Source organism: Odontesthes bonariensis, chromosome 16 (genome assembly GCF_027942865.1).
Source record: "Odontesthes bonariensis isolate fOdoBon6 chromosome 16, fOdoBon6.hap1, whole genome shotgun sequence".
Lineage (NCBI taxonomy): Eukaryota > Metazoa > Chordata > Actinopteri > Atheriniformes > Atherinopsidae > Odontesthes > Odontesthes bonariensis.
In genome coordinates this window covers 33,375,598-33,401,429 of record NC_134521.1, presented here as the reverse complement: position 1 = coordinate 33,401,429, position 25,832 = coordinate 33,375,598, and the positions used below count along the sequence as shown (strand labels likewise).

The 25,832-nt window shown below is 44.5% G+C and overlaps 1 protein-coding gene across 1 annotated transcript in view; it reads right to left on the bottom strand.

The window, feature by feature from the left end:
* siah2l (seven in absentia homolog 2 (Drosophila)-like) overlaps window positions 1-25,832 on the bottom strand; it is a 49,032-nt gene that overhangs the window by 5,158 nt on the left and 18,042 nt on the right. The window contains exon 2 of the mRNA XM_075486929.1: window positions 7,732-7,911. Within this exon, the coding sequence (XP_075343044.1) occupies window positions 7,732-7,911 (180 nt within the window). The remainder of the gene's footprint in view (window positions 1-7,731; window positions 7,912-25,832) is intronic.

Here is a 25,832-nt window from a genome sequence, read left to right as displayed (position 1 = left end):
CAGCATCTTTAATTAACTTTATTTGGCTTGAATTGGACCGTAAATGGCTTGAATCGGACCGTTATTGGCTTCAATCGGACCCTAAATGGTTTGAATCGGTGTGTATTTGGCTTGAATCGGACCGTAATTGGCTTGAATCAGACCGTAAATGGCTTGAATCGGACCGTAATTGGCTTGAATCTGACTGTAATTGGCTTTAATCGGACCATAAATTTTGTTCTTATTTATATAGCACTTGACAGAAAAGGATTCACAAAGTGCTTCACAGTGAGATCAGAATAAAAAAACAAGGAAAAAAAAAAAAAACACTGAACACACAGCTACACATACACATCAAAACACAACATCAAACATAAAACAAAATGTCATAAAAAACCTTCACCTTAACTAAAGGTCTGTCTAAACAGCAAGGTCTTCAGCTGCTTTTTAAAAGGCTCCACAGAGTTTAAAGTGCGCAAAGAAAGTGGCAGTGCGTTCCACAGTCTCGGGGCCACTGATTGAAAGGCTCGATCCCTTCTGGTTTTAAAGTGCGTGTGCGGAATGACCAGCAGGCATTTGTCAGAGGATCTTAAAGAACGTGCAGGATTATAAAGTGTCAGCAGCTCAGAAATATAGGCAGGGGCCTGATTATTCAGAGCTCTAAAAGTGAGCACTAGAATTTTAAAATGAATCCTGACACGGACTTGGGAGCCAGTGTAGTTCAGCTAAAACCGGTGTGATGTGCGCTCTTTTCTTAGTGTGGGTTAAAAGCCTAGCAGCAGAGTTTTGAACAGCCTGGAGACGATGAAGATCCTTCTGGCTCAGGCAGGTAAAAAGACTATTACAGTAGTCTAGGCGGGATGAAATAAAAGCATGGATGATCATTTCCAGTTCCACCTTTGACACTAAGGTTCTCAGCTTTGAGATGTTCCTCAGCTGGAAAAAGCAGCTCCTGATCAATGTTTTTGTGTGTTGTTGAAATGACATGGCTGAATCAAAGGCAACACCTAAATTCCGGAGACTCGACTGGGTGGATGAGCCAAGGCTTCCCATGTGGTGGCTAATAAGTGGGATCCGGTTTTCTGGAGCAATGATCAGAGTCTCTGTCTTGTCCGAGTTTAGTTGGAGAAAGTTTTCACTTAACCACTGTTGGCAGTCAAGCAGCTGGTTAAAGAGGACAGTTTGTGTAGCTCAGAGTTCTTGAAGGAGCAGTACAGCTGGATATCATCCGCATAAAGATGGTAGGAGACATTTTGGAACTGGCTAATTAACTGTCCCAGAGGAAGAATATACAATAAAAACAGAAACGGCCTTAAAACCGAGCCCTGTGGTACCCCACATGTCAGGTCTGCTGTTTCGGAGAAGAACTCGTTAGCAAACACATTAAAAGTTCTTTCAGTAAGGTAAGAATCAAACCATTTTAAAACCAAACCAGATAACCCTAACTCTTTGAGTCTGTTTCTCATAATGCCATGATCAACAGTATCGAAAGCAGACGAAAGGTCCAATAAAACCAAAACAGTGTTTTCACCAGAGTCGGCTGCCATCATGATGTCACTGGAAACTCGAATAAGGGCAGTTTCCGTGGAATGGTTACTGCGAAAACCGGACTGAAATTTATCCAGGACGTTTTTTCCCTTAAGGAACACTGTAAGTTCCTCTGACACTATTTTTTCTAAGAGTTTGGACAGAAAAGGAAGCTTAGAAATTGGCCTATAGTTTTTAGGATGCGATGGGTCCAGATTTGGCTTTTTAAGTACAGGTTCGACAACTGCATGTTTAAAAAAGGTTGGAACCCTTCAAACGTAGGGGTAGGCGAAGGGCTAGGAATGTCACCCCTTCGAATTGGGACAGCACTTCACACTCACGAACGTAATAAGTCCGCGCCGTCAGTTGTTACGTAACCAAAAGCGACAGCTTTAGCCAGAAGTAAACAAACATGACCGGTGCTGTGGTGTTCGCGCTGTCCTGGGCTATTCGGATATTTTTAGAAATATCTGCGTCGAATCGACGGAGTGCCATCAGGCGAAGGCGTCTTCGACATCTGGGAGCATTGCTGGATCTTGTTACGGTATGTAGAATAAGAAATTAATGCAAATAACGCGTGTGAGTGAGCAGCTGGTAGCTTCCAGAGCCGGCGTGTGAAAATGATTGTGTGTGTGTGTGTTTGAAAGTGCTTCTAACTGTACATTTGTGATATCGTGTAATATAGAAACAATTTGCTTGTCTCGTTGGATTTGCTGATTTATTGATTGGAGTAGTATCCTAACCTGGCTAACCTAGCTGAAAGCATAAGCTAACGTTTAGCCTTTGTTACTCGCCTCGTTCCGTTTGGAATAAACAATGCGTTTTTGAAGCGGTTTTCTTTGTACCAGGTTCAGATTTGATGACTTAAATAAATGCACTGCCTTGTGTGTGCTATCAATGTGTTGGTTTGGGAGGATAAAAGCCTGATCTTTCCATGTTTTTCTTTCCAGCAGACGGGTCATCCTACAAATTATTGCCCATTGGACCACAACATGTACCCCAATTTTTTTTGTTATCCCTTGTATAATAAATCTCTTCATACCAATATCCGTTCCAGTCGTTCATATGATGTTGATGTGATAATCATGCTCACAAACCTTTTGTCCTTAATTTCTTTTATTAGGCTCATATTACAGACTGGTAAGGCAGCTTATTTTCAGAAATAACAGCTTAAAGTGTCTGCTGTAAAGTGTGTGGTGCAAATATGGACAATAAACAGTATGAATATAAACAATATGAATATAAACGGGCAACAGTGCAATCATCAAGAACGAGATGACCGGAGCAGGAACAGCGAAGGTGCATGGCACATCGGAGGTGCTGCATGGGCTCAGTGATGTTCTGGGGGAACAAGACACGATATGACATTATAGCATGCACTTTCATCCATTGTAAAAAATTAAAAAAAGGTGTTTCAGAATGCGTTAGTGGTGGCTGTGTGTACAATAGGTGCATGGCGCATCAACTCACCGTAAAGTTTGTCTATCATGCGCTCAAACCGAGCTAAAAAGCGCTCCGTTTTCTGCTCGTGGCGCTTCTGCTCCTTCAGGCTCTCCTGTATCAGGTAATCCATTATGGGATTGGACTTCCTACTTCTTTTTGGGGATGGGGATGACTTTAGAAACAGATCTTCGTTTTCGGCGCTAAACCTGATCAGGCTCTTTGTTTGTGCTTGAGTCCCTGTGAATCAGTCACGTATATGAATACTTGTGATAATAGGTAGCGAAATGACGCTCAAAAGGAACTTCTCTATGGTTAACTAACTACATTGCTTGTAAATACTCGTGTTACAATTTAAAAAACGACAACTCTTTCGCAGTACCTTCACATGCATTGACCGATTACTCCATGTAAAATAGCGACTTTTCCCATGTGCGTTTATAGCAGAAAACAACTACACATTGCCACCACTTTAAACTCACACAATACACCAGTTATCACAACCTAAAACGGTTAAAACAGTTAAATTATGGCAAAAAAATAGAAGAACTTACATTTGTGTGGTGAATTTTTAAAAAGACTCGCGATCTCCCGTTAGTCGCGTTGTACTCTGGGAAATATATCATACCCCTTCAAACGGAGTCTGCCTGGCCGAAGCCCTCCGTTTCAAGGGCTACAACGGAGGGGTAGGGCTAAGGGGAACGGCTTTGGAAGAGTATTGGGACAACACTACCCCTTCACGTGAACGCGCAAAACGGAGGGGAAGGGGTAAGGGGTAGGGCCAAGGGGTGAATTGGGATTGGGCCTAAATTGTGTCAAATAAGACTCTGGGATTTTTCTTATTTGATGATATTATTTGGGTGAAGTACTGGGTCCTAGCATTCCTCAGCATATCATTAAAAGAGGATCTAAGTTCCCTTAGGTGAAGTCTGTGGACTTCTAATTGTGTCGACTTCCAGAGACGTTCTGCTTTCCGACAGATTGTCCTAAAGGAGCGGATGGAGTCATTTATCCAGGGGTGAGGCAGATTTACTGTTACACAGCTGGATTTCACCACTGAAACTTTATCTAAAATAGCCAAACAGTGGCTATTAAAAGTCTGGATAAAATCATCAGGATGATTTATTCCCATCAGTAGGCCTAAGAGTGGCTCAAACAAAGCAGAGAAATCATCTGCAACCTCCTGGCTTGAATCGGACCATAATTGACTTGAATCTGACTAATTGGCTTTAATCAGACCATAAATGGCTTGAATCGGACTATAATTGACTTGAATCTGCCTGTAAATGGCTTGAATTGGACCATAATTGGCAAGGCAAGGCAAGGCAAGGCCTCTTTATTTATATAGCGCATTTCATACCACAGGCAACTCAATGTGCTTTACATAAAGACAAGGCATTTAAAAGAACAGCATAAAGCAGCAATTTAAAGAGAAAAAAAAAATAGAATAAAAATTAAAAACACAGTTAAAAGCAATCAAAGAAGAGGGGAAAAAGAAAGATATAAACTCAACCATAAGCACAGTGGAAGAGAAATGTTTTTAACCTGGATTTAAAAGTGCTTACAGTTGGGGCTGATTTCAGTTCTGCTGGTAGTTTGTTCCAGTTGTGTGCAGCATAACAGCTAAAAGCTGCTTCACCGTGTCTAGTTTGAACTCTGGGCTCCACTATCTGACCCGAGTCAGCAGATCTCAGAGCTCTGCTGGGTTTATACTCTGCTAGCATGTCATTCATGTATTCTGGACCTAAACCATTCCGTGATTCGTAGACGAGTAGCAGAACTTTAAAATCTATTCTGTATCTGACCGGGAGCCGATGTAAAGACTTGAGAACTGGGGTGATGTGATCTGATCTCTCTCTCTCTGATCTGTTCTGGTTAAAACTCGGGCTGCAGCGTTCTGAATGAGCTGCAGCTGTTTGAGACTCTTTTGGGGGAGTCCTGTCAGAAGACCGTTACAGTAGTCAAGTCTGTTGGAGATGAAAGCATGAATCAGCTTCTCCTGATCTGTTTGGGACATGAAACCCTTAATTCTGGATATGTTCTTAAGTTGATAAAAGGATGATTTGGTGACTGATTTGATATGATAGTTGAAGGTCAGGTTTGAGTCTATCAGCACGCCGAGGTTCCGGACTTGGTCTTTAGTTTCTAGAGACAGTGACTCAAGATGTTTACTGACAGCAAACCTCTTCTCTTTGTTGCCAAACACAATGACCTCAGTTTTTTCTTGATTTAACTGAAGGAAATTTTGGTTCATCCACTTTTTGACTTGCTCTAAGCAGTCGCACAATGACTCTATAGGACTGCAGTCATCTGGAGACAGTGCAAGATATATCTGTGTGTCATCTGCATAGCTGTGGTAGTTGACTTTAGAGTTCTTCAGAATTTGACCCAGAGGCAGCATGTATAGAGTGAACAGAAGGGGTCCAAGAACTGACCCCTGAGGGACTCCACAGTCCTTGATATCAACAGAAGAAATGTCAACACCTTTAGAGATAACCAGATCTAGTGTGTGGCCTCGAGTATGTGTGGGTCCATTCACATGTTGAAGGAGGCCAAAAGTGTCAAGTAGAGAGCAGAGTTCTTTGGCATTCGTGTCCATGTTAATGTTAAAATCCCCAGTTATGATAAAAAAGTTATAGTCAGTGCAGATAACTGACAGCAGTTCAGCAAACTCATCAAAGAAAGTTCCTGGGTATCTTGGTGGTCTATAAATGATTAGGAAGATAACTTTTGGATCCCCCTTTACTAAAAAACAGAGACATTCAAAAGAGCTAAAATCACCAAGTAAAATTTCTTTGCACTGAAAGACTGATTTAAAAATGGCGGCAACTCCCCCCCCCGCCCTTCTTACCACTTCGACACTTATTGATAAAACTGAAATTTGTTGGTGCTGCCTCATTGAGAATGGTATCACAGCTACATTCAGTCAGCCATGTTTCACTAAGAAATAAAAAGTCTAGATTATAGGTCATGATCATGTCATTTACTAAGAGGGATTTGTTGGCTAGTGATCTGATATTGAGTAGGGCTAATCTCGTGGAGACAACAGGTGATACTGGTGCGTTTCGGGGTTGACACACTATATTCAATAGTTTGGTAGATTTAACTGAACCTTTTTTATTTCTCACCAGTTTGACCACTTTTCTGTTACCTGTCATCACAGGGATTGAAAAGGCTGTCTTAACTCCATAGGGCCCTGACTTTATCTGGGAAAGAGCATTCTTGATATCAGTATTACAGCCTGGACCCGGCACATATCAGTCAGATATGTGGGGGTGGGGGGGCTTGGTGACTTTTGTTTGAGGGTTGTTTCCAACGTGATGGACGTGGTGGAATGGGAGGGGCTGGATGAGGTGGGATGTTAGGGGGGAAGAATAGGGGATTTTGGTGTGGTGTCAATTGTATTCCAATTTTGAGAAAGCTCTTCATCCTGTCCGGGAAATCCAGAAGTGAGGAGTCCAGACTGAGTGGAGAGAGCTGGGGGCTGGGTTGGGTCCGGGGGGGGGCGAAGGCTGGGGGTTTCCCACTGGGGCTGGGGGAGACTCCGCCTGTTGGACTGCCGGGGCTGGTGAAGACTCCACTTGTTAATTGACTTGAATCTGACTAATTGGCTTGAATCGGACCATAATTGACTTGAATCTGACTGTAATTGGCTTGAATCGGACCGTAATTGACTTGAATCTGACTGTAATTGACTTGAATCTGACTATAAATGGCTTGAATCGGACCATAAATGGCTTGAATCAGACCATAATTGACTTGAATCTGACTGTAAATGGCTTGTATCGGACCATAATTGACTTGAATCTGACTGTAATTGACTTGAATCTGACTGTAATTGGCTTGAATCGGACCGTAATTGGCTTGAATCTGACTGTAATTGGCTTGAATCGGACCGTAAATTACTTGAATCTGACTGTAAATGGCTTGAATCGGACCGTAATTGGCTTGAATCGGACCGTAAATGGCTTGAATCGGACCGTAATTGGCTTGAATCGGACCGTAAATGGCTTGAATCGGACCATAAATGGCTTGAATCGGACCATAAATGGCTTGAATCGGACCGTAATTGACTTGAATCTGACTGTAATTGACTTGAATCCGACTGTAATTGACTTGAATCCGACCGTAATTGGCTTGAATCCGACCCTAAATGGCTTGAATCAGACCATAATTGACTTGAATCAGATCGTAATTGACTTGAATCAGACCGTAATTGACTTGAATCTGACTGTAATTGACTTGAATCTGACAGTAATTGACTTGAATCGTATCGTAATTGACTTGAATCGGACCGTAATTGGCTTGAATCTGACTAAATGGCTTGAATCGGACCGTAAATGGCTTGAATTGGACCATAATTGGCTTGAATTGGACCGTAATTGGCTTGAATCTGACTGTAAATGGCTTGAATCGGAATGTAAATGGCTTGAATCGGACCGTAAATGGCTTGAATCGGACTGTAAATGGCTTGAATCGGACCCTAAATGGCTGGAATCTGACCGTAATTGGCTTGAATCGGACTCAAATTGGCTTGAATCGGACTGCATCTTTGAAGTGACCCGAGATGACATTTGTTGTAATTTGGCGCTTTGTAAATTGAATTGAATAAACGTGGAACGCTTATTGAAACTCGACCCAGTAAAGACGTTCGGGCAGGTCGTGGTTAAACCTGCTGAGTAAGCAGAAACCTGACAGAAACACTTAAACCTGCTGAGTAAGCAGAAACCCGACAGAAACACTTAAACCTGCTGAATAAGCAGAAACCCGACAGAAACACCTGACCTGCAGCGTGGTGATGGACTTGTGGGCGTGCATCAGGTGAGGCATGACGGCCTCCAGCGAGCCATGCCACTTGCAGGTCGCCCCGGGACACGGACAGGTGTACGGCCTGAACTCGCACACCTCCTCGTGGTCGGGCTTCTCGCTGTGGTGGAGGGTCAGCGGACAGCCGGCCGACGAATACTGCGGGAGGACACAGAGAGACGGGTGGTGAGACACAGAGAGACGGGTGGTGAGGACACAGAGAGACGGGTGGTGAGGACACAGAGAGACGGGTGGTGAGGACACAGAGGAGACGGGTGGTGAGACACAGAGAGACGGGTGGTGAGGACACAGAGAGACGGGTGGTGAGGACACAGAGGAGACGGGTGGTGAGGACACAGAGAGACGGGTGGTGAGACACAGAGAGACGGGTGGTGAGGACACAGAGAGACGGATGGTGAGGACACAGAGAGACGGGTGGTGAGGACACAGAGAGACGGGTGGTGAGGACACAGAGAGACGGGTGGTGAGGACACAGAGAGACGGGTGGTGAGGACACAGAGAGACGGGTGGTGAGACACGTTCAGGACAAACTCACGGACATGATCCAGTTTACACGTTAAAACCTGATTTAACCACACGGTGGTCTTTAAAGGTGAGAACAAAGCAGTGATAACAAAGATCCAGGAAATGAAATGTTGGTGTTACGACCTCAGAATGAAACGTTCATATCTTTTAGCTCTGTGGATCAAAGAGGAAGAAGGTGGAGGAATCAGTGGGTGGAGGTGCTGTACGGATCATACTGACTAAATAAGGCAAGACGAAGAAACAGCTCAGTAAGTGACCTCATCAAAGAACATGAAGAAGAGCAGAGAATTCAGGACAGAAGAAGAAGCAACAACTAAGGCTGTGTTCCAAACCGCATACTTCTCCTACTTCTCCTACTAACTGTTTGAGTTAGTATTGCGAGTTTGACTCAGCGAGAAGTTCCCGGATGCAAACTAGATTCTCCGAAATGTTGGGTATGTATACTCATACTGAAACTACCCAAGATGCAACGTAACGTGACGTCGCCAATCGTCACTTCCTGTCAAAACGGCAATTTCAAGCTAGCTACAACGAGGGTAGGTTCACTTCTTGTTTTCAAAACAAAAGCACCAATTGTATCGTAATGGCTTTCCCTATGATAAAAGGCAACGGGTATTTTATTTTGTGAAAATAACAGGAAGTGCGTTGCTCACTGCGGCTAGCTTTAGTAGCGCCGAATTCGTGGGAACAAAATTGTAAATAGCCGGTATTTTGTCAGGTTTTCAACACGTTGGGGATCTAAACGACTACTTTCTCACCTGAAAATGTTTCAAATGTTGCTAAAGTTTACAGAGTTTAGTGCTTAAGCGAAATCAGCTTCAGGCCGGCTGATTTCGGCTCAGGCAGGAACGAAATGCATTGTGGGTAAATGCTCTGCATACTGTCTGATCGATGAGTATGCAGTATGTAGCCGCAGTGAGCAACGCACTTCCGGTTATTTTCACAAAATAAAATAAATGAAATAAATGTGTGTGTGAACCCTGCACATGCACAGCCGTACACAGGACTGTGATGTCATGTTAAAGAGGCCACAAAGACGCCATCAGAGGCCCAAAAACATGTTAGATCCAACCAGCAGGTCATGAACTGCGGTATGTCAGCCTCTGGGCGCCGCGTGTCAGCCTCTGGGCGCCGCGTGTCAGCCTCTGGGCGCCGCGTGTCAGCCTCTGGGCGCCGCGTGTCAGCCTCTGGGCGCCGCGTGTCAGCCTCTGGGCGCCGCGTGTCAGCCTCTGGGCGCCGCTTGTCAGCCTCTGGGCGCCGCTTGTCAGCCTCTGGGCGCCGCTTGTCAGCCTCTGGGCGCCGCATGTCAGCTGCTGGGCGCCGTATGTCAACCTCTGGGTGCTTCAGGACAGTTTCAGAACAAAACGTCAACTTCAAATGAGTCAGAAGCATGTGGATAAGGTTCCCAAACTTTAAATCAATAGATAAGAAGGCGTCGTGGTTTGAGGCGACGTGTTCATCAGATCTCTCTGAGCCGCGGCAGCCTGCTCATCGGGAACAGAAAAGATGTCGTCAGAAATGAGTCAAATTTAATAGATCATACATCTGAACACACCAAGCTAACCGTAAACTATCCCGAGGCGTTACAAGTGAAGCTTTTCCATGTTTAAGAGAGAGAGAAAAGTCTTTAAATGATCCAGATGTGGCGTGAAGCTGGACCCTGATCCGGTGTTAACGCATGCAGAGGTCCTCACAAGGATAGGAAGCCGTGGCTGGATTACAGCTTTCTTCTTCTCCTGAAATGAAGGTCACAGTGATGGGATCGTCCCCCCTCCTCAGACACACCGGGAGCAGACCGGGACAGACCGGTTAGGGAAGCTGTTTGAAAGGCGGCGCGCTGGGAGAGCATCCATAAACATGAGAGATTCGGGATGTTAGGAAACCAGAGGAACGCCACCCGGAGCAGGAACCTGAACGCATCAAGGCTGAAGCAGCCAGAGGACGCCTGCTGATTGGCTGCATCGGCCTCAGGGACACCAGGCAGCAGCCTCCACCATCAAAGTGGAGATTAAAGATTCAAAAGATTCAAGTCCACTGATAATCCCTCTAATTAGTGATGAATTATTTACACGTTTCCAAGGAAACGCCGCGCCACTTTTGAGCAGAAAATTCTGTTTTTTCTCTCCGTGAACCTAAAGTCGGTCCGTTAGAATCAGGCTGACGGGAAAGAAACTCTGGAGAGCTTCTGTGTCGTGTGGTCGGGTTCCTGGTTCCTGCAGAGATGAAGTCACATGACGTCAGCCGTCGAGCACGAGTGTAAAGATTCTGCTGGAGTGGAGGAAAAAAAAAAAGATGGAAGATTCTGTAGTTCAGTTTCCACTGATGAGGCAGAGCGAACAGATGGAAGCTCTTTGGTTCTGTAACCAAGTCTGAGAGAGGAAACATCTGCAGGAGGAAAAATCTGCAGCAGATCTGAGAGAGGAAACATCTGCAGCAGATCTGAGAGAGGAAACATCTGCAGCGGATCTGAGAGAGGAAACATCTGCAGTGGATCTGAGAGAGGAAACATCTGCAGGAGGACACATCTGCATCGGATCTGAAAACCGAGGCCTGACCGGCAGAACCAGAACAGGCCACACATCCAGGGACCCAGAGGATCTGCCATCCAGAGGATCTGCCATCCAGAGGATCTGCCATCCAGAGGATCTGCCATCCAGAGGATCTGCCATCCAGAGGATCTGCCATCCAGAGGTTCTGCCATCCAGAGGTTCTGCCATCCAAAGGATCTAAAGGATCTGCCATCCAAAGGATCTAAAGGATCTGCCAACCAGAGGATCTGCCATCCAAAGGATCTAAAGCAGGGGTGGCCAACCCGCGGCTCCCGAGCCGCATGCGGCTCTTTGTCTGGTTTCATGTGGCTCTTACGTTCATATCAAAATTTGTGTTTTGTTTTTTTTTAATGTAATGTTCGCTTCGTTTGAGTTCAATACGGCAGCGGTCTCCAACCTTTTTTGCTCTTTGCAGCTTTCTTTTTCTTAGTGGTCACAGCCTCTTCTTCTGTCTCCTCACTGGGAAGAAGCTTTCCAAACACGTCTGTTTTTGACTCATTTTGCTTGGTTCATGGGTTTAATTCCAGCGTTGATGTGTCACATGACCGAGACGAGAGAGCGAGTCGAGAACAGACGGATAAAACGGAGAGAATTCGGTCATTTTCCAAAATAACGTGGCTCTTTGTGGTAATACAGTATAAAATGCATCTCTTAGTCTCTGACTGGTTGGCCACCCCTGATCTAAAGGATCTGCCATCCAGAGGATCTAAAGGATCTGCCATCCAAAGGATCTAAAGGATCTGCCATCCAGAGGATCTAAAGGATCTGCCATCCAAAGGATCTAATGGATCTGCCATCCAGAGGATCTGAACACCAGCAGCAACGAAACACAAACCCAGAAATGCAAACTCTGACCGCGACCTGTGAACACACCACACTGCTGGGCTACTTCTGGGCTTTGAGTCGGACGTAAAAAAGAAGAAGAAGAAGAAGAAGAAGAAGAAGTCGGTAACAACAAAGAACTAGAAATTGTTGTTCCTATGAAACAGCAGTGAGAATGCATATAAGCTGAATTACCTTGCTAAAAAATCTCAAGAAGCTAAAAGAAGCTAAAGCTGAAGAAGCTAAAGCTAAAGCTAAAGAAGCTAACAGCTGAAGGAGCTAAAGCTAAATTAGCTAAAGAAGCTAAAAGCTGAAGGAGCATAAGAAGCTAAAAAAGGCTGAGAAAAAAAACAGGAGTTTGAAGTTGAAATGACATTTAAAAGAGGAAAGTGTAATGATTTCAAGCTAGAAACAGTTGAAATAGCTGAAAGTATGCTTAAATAGTTATATAAAAAAAAAATTGATCTGACATGTTGGGGAACGAACCCAGGCCGCCCGCACGAAAGGGCGTTAGTGTTACCATTAGGCCATTTCGTTCTGTCAAACGTGGAACCGCGGGACAATTCTGAGGCGCAGTATTCTAACACGTCTTGTGAGAAAAGTTGAACAGCTACAAAAATTATTTTAACACCGTTAGAAGCAGAAGGCTTAGAGGAACTTAGCAAAGTAGTTTTACATCTGTGGAGTGAAAAATATTTAAATGGCAGCAGGTTGAACTCACTTGAAGCTGATTTTTCACCACTCAAAAAGTTAACATTGGAGTGGATGGCAGATTTCGTCAGAATTATTTGAGATTTTGTTCAAGCTTAAAGGCTCATAGTTCAAAATCTGCCAATGTAACTCTTTGGGAGTTACATTGGCTGAAAGAGGACAAGTTTTCCTACATTTTAAGGTATAATTTGTTTCTATCAGTTAAACTGTATGAAAGTTATAGTAATTTGTTTGAAAGTTGAAACCTATCAGAACACACTGCTGAATGTCTCACTCTAAAATCCAAGAAGGAGCTAAATTTTCATATTTTTTAAACTGTCATATTTCAAAATTGGCCAAATATTTTTAAAAGCTGACACATTTGGTAATAGCTGAATGTCTTATGAACATTTTAAAATTTGAATGGTGTCTAGCTGAAAGTATGCTGAAGTATGAACACATGTACGAATCAAGATTGATTTCTTTTTTAAGATTAACTCGGCAGCCACACACTTGATTTGTTGTCATGGTGAAGAGGCCACAAAGACGCCATCAAATCCCACAATAACATCTAGCGACAACAAAGCAAAACGCTGGGATGCACGGCTGGAAGCTGAAACATCTCAACCCCCAGGCTGTTCAAGGCATTTCAGAGTGGAGAAGGGCAAAATTAACAGTTTATTCACAGAAACGCACAGTTTTAAGGTTCACAAACTTCTCTGGTGTTGCTCAAACTGCACATGGAGACGTGCTGATTGTTGCCAAACTAAAACCAGGTCTGCAGCTTCTGTTTTAGGGTTAAAATTATATACACTGCTCGTATATTTGGACATTAAAATGAATAGCCATGTCTGGTACGACATAAGGAACATTTAGATTATAATATGGTTTCCTCGTGTACTGTGAATCCAGCAGCTGATGGAAACATGATCAGAATAATGGAACGAAAACTCTCAGAAAGCAGCCGAGTTAGCAGCCCAGCAGGAGCTTCTTCATCTGATTAATTATTCATGAGCTGCAGGTCAGAACACAGCAGCAGCCAGGAAACACCCCGAATAACCAGCTGTTACTTTCCTGATTTAGGGCTGAAAAGAGAACAATGGCTGCGTTCCAAACCGCATACCACATACTCATCGATCAGACAGTATACAGAGCGTTTACCCACAATGTATTTCGCTCCTGCCCGAGCCGAAATCAGCCGGCCTGAAGCTGATTTCGCTTAAGCTCTAAACTCTGTAAACTTTAGCAACATTTGAAACATTTTCAGGCGAGAAAGTAGTCGTTTAGATCCCCAACGTGTTGAAAATCTGACAAAATACCGGCTATTTACAATTTTGTTCCCACGAATTCGGCGCTGCTAAAGCTAGCCGCAGTGAGCAACGCACTTCTGGTTATTTTCACAAAATAAAACACCCGTTGCCTTTTATCATAGGGAAAGCCATTATGATACAATGATGCTTTTGTTTTGAAAACAGGAAGTGAACCTACCCTCGCTGTAGCTAGCTTGAAACCATGGGCGTCAATTGGGTATGGCAGCTGCCACACCTTGGCTCCAGGGAAAAATGTAAATGTTCGTTTTTCTTCTTCTTTTTTTTTAATGAATTTATGGAATTACTCTGTGTCAATTTGTATTGATTATTCTATTATTTAATACATATAAATGAACTACAAATGATTTCTGAACAACACAATCAATTGATCTAAGTATCATCTTCCCTTTTGAAATGTGGTATCTCCCAGCCCCCCCTTCCTCCCACGAGATGACGGAGCCTGGGGGTCAAAGCTGATGTTATTAGCGGGATTTGTTGTTTGCTAATTAATGTAAAATATGAAAAGGAAACAGAAAACTTTAGATTTATCACCAAAAAAAGGGCAGGTGATGATGGGTCCAATGTTGCCCCAGCGGCGGAGGAAGGAGGACCAGGTAGTGAAGGCTGTTAACGAGGCTGTCCACTTCAGCACCTCCGCCGCTAATGCTAATGCTAACAGGGAGACGGAGACGAGTCCATTGTTATGTTAGCGGCTATGTGAGTGAGACTGCATTTGCACACAGATAAGCTACATAGCAGACTTTTGTGGTGATTATTTGCTGGGCATGTATATTTATTGATTTATTGATACTGTAGTCATGTGACTATAGTGACCTTGCCATACCTTAGCTTTGGCTAAATTGACGCCGCTGCTTGAAACTGCCGTTTAGACAGGAAATGACGATCGGCGACGTCACGTTACGTTGCATCTTGGGTAGTTTGAGTATGAGTAGTAACCTCATGATGCATACCCAACATTTCGGAGAATCTAGTATGCATCCGGGAACTTCTCACTTACTCAAACTCACATACTAACTCAAAAAGTTAGTAGGAGTAGTAGGAGAAGTATGCGGTTTGGAACACAGCCAATGACACAACTTTCACATCGTTCAGCAGGTTCATGTTTAAACTTTTATTTGGACGACAGTCTGCAGCGCCCCCTGCTGCATGGAGGCCGGCATCTGCGGTTTGTTTTCCTGTGAAACAAGTCGTTCCTTAACTCAAACTTTTAAATAAAAGCTACAAATACTTCGTCTAACCAGGTTTTTCTTTCACATTCAGGACAATTGAGACGAATGCATCTTTTACAGCATTTAAAATGTCCTCAGAGGACAGATGATTACTGAATATGATCTGTTTAAGGACGTTAGAGTGAAATCTGAGAGGAAAAAGTGTCATTTGTGAAGTCAGGAGTCCGAGTAAAGAGCCATTACTGCTCTCATCCATGTTTTATACCCATACTGCGTTACATCCACAGCAGCCAGATGGTGCACAGCTGTCTGCTGCCCAAAAACCTGCAGCAGGGCTCAGATGGCTGGTGAATGAGAAAATAAAAACCTTAAAGCTAAGTCTGATGCATCAAACTGAAGCAGGGAGCGGATCAGATTCACAGAAGGAAGGCTGAAACAGCAGGAAAAGCACTCAGCCCGCAGCGATCGATACCAATCAGGCTGAAAGGGCCGAGAGAGTGTGAGCCCGTTGGTAAATGAGCTGAAGAGACTCCCATTTCACCCGACTTGCTTCCACTTTGGGCTCAGAGGATTTCAGTTCAGTCTGTAACCATCGATCAGGAAGTAAGCGTTAAAGCATGAAAAGGCTAAAGTCAGGCCAGCGCCCCCTGGAGGCTGCAGGCCGCCTCGATCGTTAAGATTCTGTTTGCATTCAGATGAAAACATGAAACTGCAGCTAAAAGCAAAACAATCCGCTTGACATCTAAAGGGTTAATTTTTTGAAAATAATTGAAAACTTGGTAGTTGTGATCAGAACTGAAGTGGAATAAAAGATTTATGAAAATTAAGTGGAAAAAATATTAATATATGATAAAAACCTTAAAAACCTTTTGAAAATCGTTTTAAAAAGGGGACAAAAAGTTTTTTTGTTTTTTTTTTTAAAATCAGACATAACAAAATAGTAAAAAAATCCCTAAAAATCAATGTTGTTGCTGATCATTGATATATCCCAGACCATAATTATCCCCACTCAACAATTCCACTTTGCATTCCATATTTTGAAACAGAATATAATTGAAAACTTGGTAGTTATGATCAGAACTGAAGTGGAATAAAAGATCTATGGAAAAAAAAGCGGAAAAAAATATTAACATATGATGTTTTTTTAAAAGGGGACAAAAATGTCCCCTTTCAGAAATTAAGTTGTGTTTTAAATCCGGTATGATGGTTAAAGCACCATGTTAGCATCTTAGATTGGTCTCCGTGTAAAAGAAAAGTAAATATAAAATATCTGAAATGTTAGTGGACTTCTACACCACAGATTAATGGGATTAGCAGTTCGTAAATGCTGCTGTAGGTCTGGAATTAAATCCCTGGGATCACAGGCTATGCAGATGATGCTGAGCTGTAGGTTTCAGTCCTGCTGGACGACCCCACGACTTCACCGCGGATCTCAGCCTGCATCTCTGAGATGTCCACACAGGTGAAGGAACGCCACCTTCAACCAAATTTCCCACCAACTGGTGAGACCAAGAAGAAGTCCAGCTGCCCTTACTCAGGCTCTTCAGACAAACAAATGATGTCGAGTCGAGTTTGTACGGCGAAAACTTCCAAGGAGCCGGACTAACAGCAGCTGGACTTCTTCTTGGTTCCTGAAGACGTTTCATCTCTCATCTGAAAGGCGTCTTTAGTTCTGAACTAGTTAGTGGGAAGTTTTGGCTTCTAAGTAGTCGAGAGGCCGCTCACCTTTCGAGTCGTTAAGGTGACACGAGTGTAACTGAACCACCTGACCGATGATCGTTTAAGTCATTCTCACCAATAAGTTGTTTCCCCACCAACTAGTTCAGGACTGAAGAAGCCTTTAAGACCGGGCTATTCAATTGGCGGCCCCCGGGCCGGGTCCGGCCCCTTAGGAGTTTTGTACCGGCCCTTATATACCTGTTTTAGCCGGACATATATTTTGGGAGACCGCACATAACCAATCAAAAATCACCATTCATGTCGCGCTCTAGTTCAATGCTCCGATGTGTATCTTTCTATTGTGAAGGTTGGCTAACAAGACGAAATGTCTCTTTCCACCTTAAAAAAAAGAAAAGTTGACTCAGAGAACAGGCAGTTCAACAATGAATGGACAGAGAAGTATGCGTTTATTGCAGTTGATGCGAAACCTGTGTGCTTAATCTGCAACGAGTGCCTCGCCGTGTGTAAAGAGTACAACTTAAAAAGGCATTTCAATACAACGCATGCTAGCTTCAATGCTACTTTCCCACCGGGCTCTGCCGCTCGGAGGCAAAAGATATCAGGGCTCACATCCTGTTATGAGCAAAGACGTCGCATATTGTTCCGGGCCTGTACGGATCAAGAGAGAGCAACGGCGGCATCGTTACGAGTGGCATGGATATTGGGCAAAAAGAAAAAGCCGTTTACAGACTCGGAAATAGTCAAGGAGTGTATGCTGGCATCCGTTGACGAGGTGGTAACAGATGAGAAAACCCGAAAAAGCGTTATTGATTCGATCAAGCAAATTCCCATATCTGACACGTCAAATATGAGGAGAGTCGAGTCCCTTGCATCGGACGTTTTCGAGACGCTTTTGGACAAGCTGAGGAAGGCTGAGGTGATGTCTTTGGCCGTGGATGAGTCAACAGATAACAGCGATGTTGCGCAGCTGTGTCTCTATGTGCGATTTTTTGATGGAGAGTGTTTTCGCGAGGATTTGCTTGGACTAATTCCCATGGAGGGACACACCACCGGTGAGATTTTATTCACCAAAATTGCTTCATTCTTTGAAGAGAACAAGTTGGATTTGGCGCGTGTCAACATGCTGGTGACGGATGGTGCGCCCTCGATGGTAGGCAGGGATCAGGGGCTTGCCGCGAGGATGGCAGCCGTGGCTCCACAGATGAGATCGCTACATTGCCTCATCCACCAAAGCCTCCTGTGTGCCAAACTCAGTGGTGCGTTAAAAGAAACCATGGACTCTGTCATGGCAATAATAAACTTTATCCGTTGCACCTCCAGCTTACAGCACCGCCTTTTCCGCAAGCTGTTGATTGACATGTCGGCTGAATATAATGATTTGCTCATTCACAATGACATTAGATGGCTTAGCAAAGGAAACGCATTGAAACGTTTTTGTGAACTAAAAGAGGAGATTCTGGTGTTTCTCCAGTCCTCAAAATCGAAAAAAGCTGTCAAGTTTCTGTCTCTGATGGGAAATGATGAATTTAATGCCAATGTTTGCTTTTTGAGTGATGTTTTCCATCATTTGAATCAACTCAACATGGAGTTGCGGGGCAGGGATAAAACAGTCTCAGAACTTGTGGAGAAACTTCATGCTTTTCTAAGAAAGCCCTCACTCTTCTCTGCTGATCTTCGTCCTGGGAAGATGCTCCACTTCCCCACATTAAGGAAATCTGGCCTGCAAATTACCGAGGTGATGTCAGGCTTTATTGACTCACTGAAAAACAACTTTGCCACCAGGTTTGATGATTTCAGCATCTCCAGTGAAGTGATGAGATTTGTTAAGGACCCTTTCTGTGTGAATGTTGAGGCAGACTTTGCATTGAAAGGAAAGGAGCTAGTACCATCATTGGATGAGGGTTGTTTACAACTGGAACTCATTGACATTCAGTCGTCAGATGACTTGCGACAGTCATTGCAGCAGGCAGGTTTTGAAAAATTCTGGACCCATGTAGTCAGCCGAGAGAAATTTCCACACTCAAGTGGTCTTGCACTTTTTCTTCTCACAATGTTTGGCTCAACATACACTTGTGAGTCGTCATTCTCACACATGAATGCCATTAAAAGTCACAATCGCATATCCCTCACTGACCAGCATCTGCAACACTGCTTGCGCATTGCCCTGACCACATACACACCTGACTTCACTGCTCTTGCTAAGTCCAAAAAATGCCATTTCTCTCATTAGATTGCAAATGTTGGCAAACTACATGCAAGGTGACAGTCATGTTAGTCAAGCAAGTAATGACGATTGATTTTTTAACAGGATGATGCAATTAACATGTTATTCACCTCATAATATGCACTTAATGTTTTTATTGATATTGTATGGCTCAACTGAACTGAATATTGAGGTGTCCGATGCAATTTCTCTTTTTCTTTTTTTCAAATATAGGCAGATAAGAAAAAAAATGTAAAGAAAGGTCAACTAAGGGACTGTTAGTGATTTTTTTTTCCTCATGTTAGCAGGGCTAAAATGGTTGAGGTGATTATTGTTGAAAGCAGTTTGAAATGTGCCTTGCACTGTTATGTTGTTGTGCCTTGCACTGTTATGTGCCTTGCACTGTTATGTTGTTGTGTAATTAGAAGCATATATTTGTTGGTGCACTTGGAATTGAAGTTGTTTGTCAGTTAAATGAATGAAAATGTAAATAACTGACAGTAGTAGTCCATGTGTGGATTTATGTGCATATGTTGTTCTGCATTTACAAAACAGAATATATTGACTCCTTCAGTATGTTGTTGTACTTTCTTTATTTGTCACCGTGATTACTCCGGCCCCTTATTTTGCCTCAAATTCATAAACTGGCCCCAATTCCAAATTAATTGAATAGCCCTGCTTTAAGATGAGGTGAACCAAGATGAAGTCCAGTTGCCCTTATTGCAGCTCTTTGGATTGCCATCACTCAGTGGGGTCACATGGCACTGAAAGTTTAAAATTATTGGCCAAATTACAATTAGACTGAGTTGAGCAAGGGTAATTCTCCTTGGATATATGGCGGTGAATGAATGGGATCAGAGGCACAAAGCGTGTCATACCCCGGTATGATAGGTGGCGCTGTACCCATTCCAACTATTGCAAATAGAGCCACTTCCTGTTGACCTCTTCACCACCAACAACAACAACAAACTCAGGCATTGGAGAAAGATGGAGAACGCAGAGCAAGATGAAGCTACGTCCCTCTACATTTGGTCTGTGATGAGCTGCTTGTTGTACAATTGGGATGCCCAACGGAGCATTCTCCATCGCGTTGTTTGTTTCTTTCTGACAGAGACAACAACAGGAATATCCCCGGGAAAAAAATCTGGAGCATGCGCAGAACGCAAAGTCTAATTCACCACGTGCTTCAGCGTCTACAAGCAGGTTTAGAGTGACTTTCAACCCAGTTATCTCGGGGTCTTAATCCGATCCGATCCAATTCGTAGTCAGATTAAGGTGTCTACATGCACTTAATAACTCAGTCTGATTGTAATTTACCGTAAATCCTCTAATATTGGCCTGTATTCCATTACTGGCCGGGATTCTAATATTGGCCGGTCTCGCTGTCGGAGGAGGTAAATACTGGCCGGACTCTTATACAGGCCGGGTCTATAATTAGAACCAACGATTTCTCTGGGCAGCCTCAACATTATACCGGTACTTGTGATCGTAACATACAAGACTTGCAGCTCAATGCGCTTTACAGTCAGATTACCGGTAACAACAAAGTTAAAGCAAAATTAAGTAAAATAAAAAATAAATAAGTAGGCTATATGGTATGTTGAAATTAGCATTCACTTCTATCACTATCGCATTCGAATGCGATCACGATCGTGAGTGAGCCTGTCCACTGTGACTTGCAATAACAGCCAAACTACCGATATCGTTTTTTACAGCCCTGCGCTGCTGCCCGTCTGCGCGAGGAAGAGAACAGACAGGCAGCAGAACATGAGGAGGACGAAGAAGAACTGTACAATAATGAACTTGTTGTAGAGACTGGCACGAGTGATGAGGAGATTACGGGGAGAGATGAAGAGGAGATGAAATACCGGTAGCCTAATTATCACCATGGTTAAGTGACAATGCACTACTGGTAACTGCGGTCAAGTGAGCCGCGGATGAACGAGTGGCGGCTCACTTGACCGCAGTCTACTGGTACCGGTATGTTTGCTACGTTTCTGTTACCATATTACCGGTACTACACTGGAATTTAGCCTGAATTGCCGGTATTTGTCTATTTTATAGGTTCAAATAGACACAAAATCTCGTTTTTATTCATTCCACTGGTAGTCTGTTTTGCTCAAATAGAAATAGAGGCCTGTCTCTAATTCTGGCCTCCTTCCAATAATGGCCGGGACCAAGATGCACGTGAGTGAATAAAGGCCCCGGCCTATATTAGAGGATTTACGGTAGCCAATAATCCGATCGCGAGTAATCCGATCCAGTTCTTAGTCAGATTAAGGCGTTTACATGAATTTAATAACCCAATCTGATTGTAATCTAGCCAATAATCCGATCCTTTCGGTGCCATGTGACCCCACTGAGTGAGAATCCACATCAACATACAGGAATACAGCTCAGTGTGGGTGGAAGCAGAGTCGTGTTCGCACTAAAAGGGGAATAAAAACTTAGTTTACCCTAAATTTGGTGAGTAATCAGGATTCATTTGGGCCATAACTGCGCAGCGTTTTCCGACCCAAACCCTTTTGGTTTTGTCGTCCGTCCCTGAGAACAACCACAGCTTTTTTCCTGGAGCTCCCTTTTTCTAACCACAGTTCAACAACCAGCTGAGGAGAAAGGTTTTGAGGTTTGACACCGGTCTGGGACTCGTCGGTCAGGACTCACCTGGCTGCCCGGTACCGGTTTAGTGTGTCCGACAGGTCGCCGGGCTCTGTCCCTGTTCTCTGACCGCTGCTGCTGATTGGTCAGTCCGGCGGCGCTGGATGAGCCGACTCCTTGGTGGCCGTGCCAGCCCAGCAGGCCACGCCACTGAGCCAGCTCCCTGAGGAGAGGCAGGCAGGAGGCCGGGCACAGCATGGAGCTCTGGCTGCAGCTGCAACGAGTCCGTCACATGGATATCAATCCACAACCGTCCTGATGACTGAGCGAGCCCCTTTTAAGAACATCAAAACCCTCCCGCTGTGAGATTATCAACCAAATATCCCCAGTCAGCCAACAAGACATTCGAACAAGTCAATGCTGGAACATGACCAATGATGGTGAAGATGATCGCCGGCTGCAGCCCTGGAACAGAAACACCAACGGATGTCTGCCAGATTAAACCAAAACCGGTCAACTCCTCACACCGTGGAGCCGCTTTACTTCTTCTGCTGACCTGGAGGCCGGGTTTTTAACATGTTTTTAATGTTTTATCAGCTAATCTGGACCAATACATACAACAGCGGTGCTCTCATAGTTCCACTTTTCACGTTTTGTCTCATCAACTTCAAGGAAACGTCACAGAGTGGGAGAAGGAAACGTTACAGAGTGGGAGAAGGAAACGTCACAGATTTGGAGAAGGAAACGTCACATAGTGGGAGAAGGAAACGTCACAGAGTGGGAGAAGGAAACGTCACAGAGTGGGAGAAGGAAACGTCACAAGGTGGGAGAAGGAAACGTTACAGAGTGGGAGAAGGAAACGTTACAGAGTGGGAGAAGGAAACGTCACAGAGCGGGAGAAGGAAACGTTACAGAACGGGAGAAGGAAACGTTACAGAGTGGGAGAAGGAAACGTCACAGAGCGGGAGAAGGAAACGTCACAGAGTGGGAGAGAGAAGGAAACGTTACAGAGTGGGAGAAGGAAACGTCACAGAACGGGAGAAGGAAACGTTACAGAGTGGGAGAAGGAAACGTCACAGAGCGGGAGAAGGAAACGTCACAGAGTGGGAGAGAGAAGGAAACGTTACAGAGTGGGAGAAGGAAACGTTACAGAGCGGGAGAAGGAAACGTCACAGAGCGGGAGAAGGAAACGTCACAGAGCGGGAGAAGGAAACGTCACAGAGCGGGAGAAGGAAACGTCACAGAGCGGGAGAAGGAAACGTCACAGAGTGGGAGAAGGAAACGTCACAGAGTGGGAGAAGGAAACGTCACAGAGTGGGAGAAGGAAACGTCACAGAGTGGGAGATGGAAACGTCACAGAGTGGGAGATGGAAACGTCACAGAGTGGGAGAAGGAAACGTCACAGAGTGGGAGAAGGAAACGTTACAGAGCGGGAGAAGGAAACGTCACAGAGCGGGAGAAGGAAACGTCACAGAGTGAGAGAAGGAAACATTACAGAGAAGGAAACGTCACAGAGTGGGAGAAGGAAATGTCACAGAGTGGGAGAGAGAAGGAAACGTTACAGAGTGGGAGAGAGAAGGAAACGTTACAAAGTGGGAGAGAGAAGGAAACGTCACAGAGTGGGAGAGAGAAGGAAACGTTACAGAGAAGGAAACTTCACAGAGCGGGAGAAGGAAACGTCACAGAGTGGGAGAAGGAAACGTTACAGAGTGGGAGAAGGAAACGTCACAGAGTGAGAGAAGGTTCTTTGCCCCGACTTTTATGGGATGTATTGCAGGTCTGAGATGCAGAAATTATGTTTGTTAACAGATGAAACGGAGCTGATGAGACTCAACAGGAAATATCTGCAGTGAAATAAGCGTCAAAGTCAACGTAAGGATCACTGTTTCCATAACTTTACAACATTTTAATCTGATTGAATAACTTCCTGCTTAGTAGCAGCAGATGAATCATTCGGTTGCTATGCTATGCCGACCTTATCGGCAGCAAGTCTGTGTAGCTATCAATTTTTCTCATCGTTTATATGATTATTTTTTCATTTTTTGTATAGTGGGAGAAGGAAACGTCACAGAGTGGGAGAAGGAAACGTCACAGAGTGGGAGAAGGAAACGTCACAAGGTGGGAGAAGGAAACGTTACAGAGTGGGAGAAGGAAACGTTACAGAGTGGGAGAAGGAAACGTCACAGAGCGGGAGAAGGAAACGTTACAGAACGGGAGAAGGAAACGTTACAGAGTGGGAGAAGGAAACGTCACAGAGCGGGAGAAGGAAACGTCACAGAGTGGGAGAGAGAAGGAAACGTTACAGAGTGGGAGAAGGAAACGTCACAGAACGGGAGAAGGAAACGTTACAGAGTGGGAGAAGGAAACGTCACAGAGCGGGAGAAGGAAACGTCACAGAGTGGGAGAGAGAAGGAAACGTTACAGAGTGGGAGAAGGAAACGTTACAGAGCGGGAGAAGGAAACGTCACAGAGCGGGAGAAGGAAACGTCACAGAGCGGGAGAAGGAAACGTCACAGAGCGGGAGAAGGAAACGTCACAGAGCGGGAGAAGGAAACGTCACAGAGCGGGAGAAGGAAACGTCACAGAGCGGGAGAAGGAAACGTCACAGAGTGGGAGAAGGAAACGTCACAGAGTGGGAGAAGGAAACGTCACAGAGTGGGAGAAGGAAACGTCACAGAGTGGGAGATGGAAACGTCACAGAGTGGGAGATGGAAACGTCACAGAGTGGGAGAAGGAAACGTCACAGAGTGGGAGAAGGAAACGTTACAGAGCGGGAGAAGGAAACGTCACAGAGCGGGAGAAGGAAACGTCACAGAGTGAGAGAAGGAAACATTACAGAGAAGGAAACGTCACAGAGTGGGAGAAGGAAATGTCACAGAGTGGGAGAGAGAAGGAAACGTTACAGAGTGGGAGAGAGAAGGAAACGTTACAAAGTGGGAGAGAGAAGGAAACGTCACAGAGTGGGAGAGAGAAGGAAACGTTACAGAGAAGGAAACTTCACAGAGCGGGAGAAGGAAACGTCACAGAGTGGGAGAAGGAAACGTTACAGAGTGGGAGAAGGAAACGTCACAGAGTGAGAGAAGGTTCTTTGCCCCGACTTTTATGGGATGTATTGCAGGTCTGAGATGCAGAAATTATGTTTGTTAACAGATGAAACGGAGCTGATGAGACTCAACAGGAAATATCTGCAGTGAAATAAGCGTCAAAGTCAACGTAAGGATCACTGTTTCCATAACTTTACAACATTTTAATCTGATTGAATAACTTCCTGCTTAGTAGCAGCAGATGAATCATTCGGTTGCTATGCTATGCCGACCTTATCGGCAGCAAGTCTGTGTAGCTATCAATTTTTCTCATCGTTTATATGATTATTTTTTCATTTTTTGTTTCTATCTAAACATTTTTAGTTAGTTTTTATTGATCTGCTTTTTTGTTTTAATTAATTTTTTGACAATGTGCACTACTACTAAAGCACTGTACACAAGAGAAGAACTGTTGGCACTGTCAAGGATTGGACGCGGAATTAAACATCCAATTCCGACCGAGCTTAAAAAGCTGTTCCGTGGATGCAGAGCTGGAGCGAAACTAAAAGCAAAGAGGCACAACAGGAGGTGGAGGTACAAACCTTTTCTGCCCTCGGTGATCATGGGAAACGCGAACTCACTGCCTAACAAGTGTGATGAGTTAGAGGCGCTTGTGCGGAACCAACGGCTGTATAAGGAAATCAGTTTGATTTGTCTGTCTGAGTCCTGGCTGAACAACAACACACCAGACTCATGTGTGGACATTCCCGGCTTCACAGCCGTACGAGCGGATCGAGACCTGAGTACGAGCGGCGGTAAGCGGAAAGGCGGGGGTGTTATACTGTTCTTTAATCAGAGATGGGTTAACCTCCGCAATGTGACCGTTAAAGGGTTTGTTGTCCAGACATCGAACTGCTGTCAGTTGGTTTCCGTGCATTCTATGCGCCCAGAGAGTTCCCATACACAGTCGTCATCGTTGTTTACATTCCACCGAGGGCGGCACCTGTAACGGCGTGTGACGTCATCCATGACGCCGTTGCTAGGATACAGACCCAGCATCCTGAGGCATTCATTGCAATCACAGGAGATTTTAACCACGTCTCTCTATCCTCCTGCCTGACTGGCTTTGTACAGTATGTGGACTGTCCAACACGTGGAGAAAAGACATTAGATCTGTTCTATGCTAACGTGAAGGAGGCTTACAGGACAGTGTCTCTTCCACCACTGGGTAGATCTGATCACAGCATGGTCTATCTACAACCCACATACAGACCATGTGTACAAAGACTTCCTGTTACTACCAGATCTTTCAGGAAGTGGTCACCAGAGGCGAGTGATGCATTGAGAGACTGCTTTGATGTCACAGACTGGGCTGTACTGCTGGAGGAATAAGGGGGAGTTGCACTACAGACAGAAACTGTAGGCGCCTGGACAAACTGGTGAAAAAAGCTGGTTCTGTTGTAGGCAGA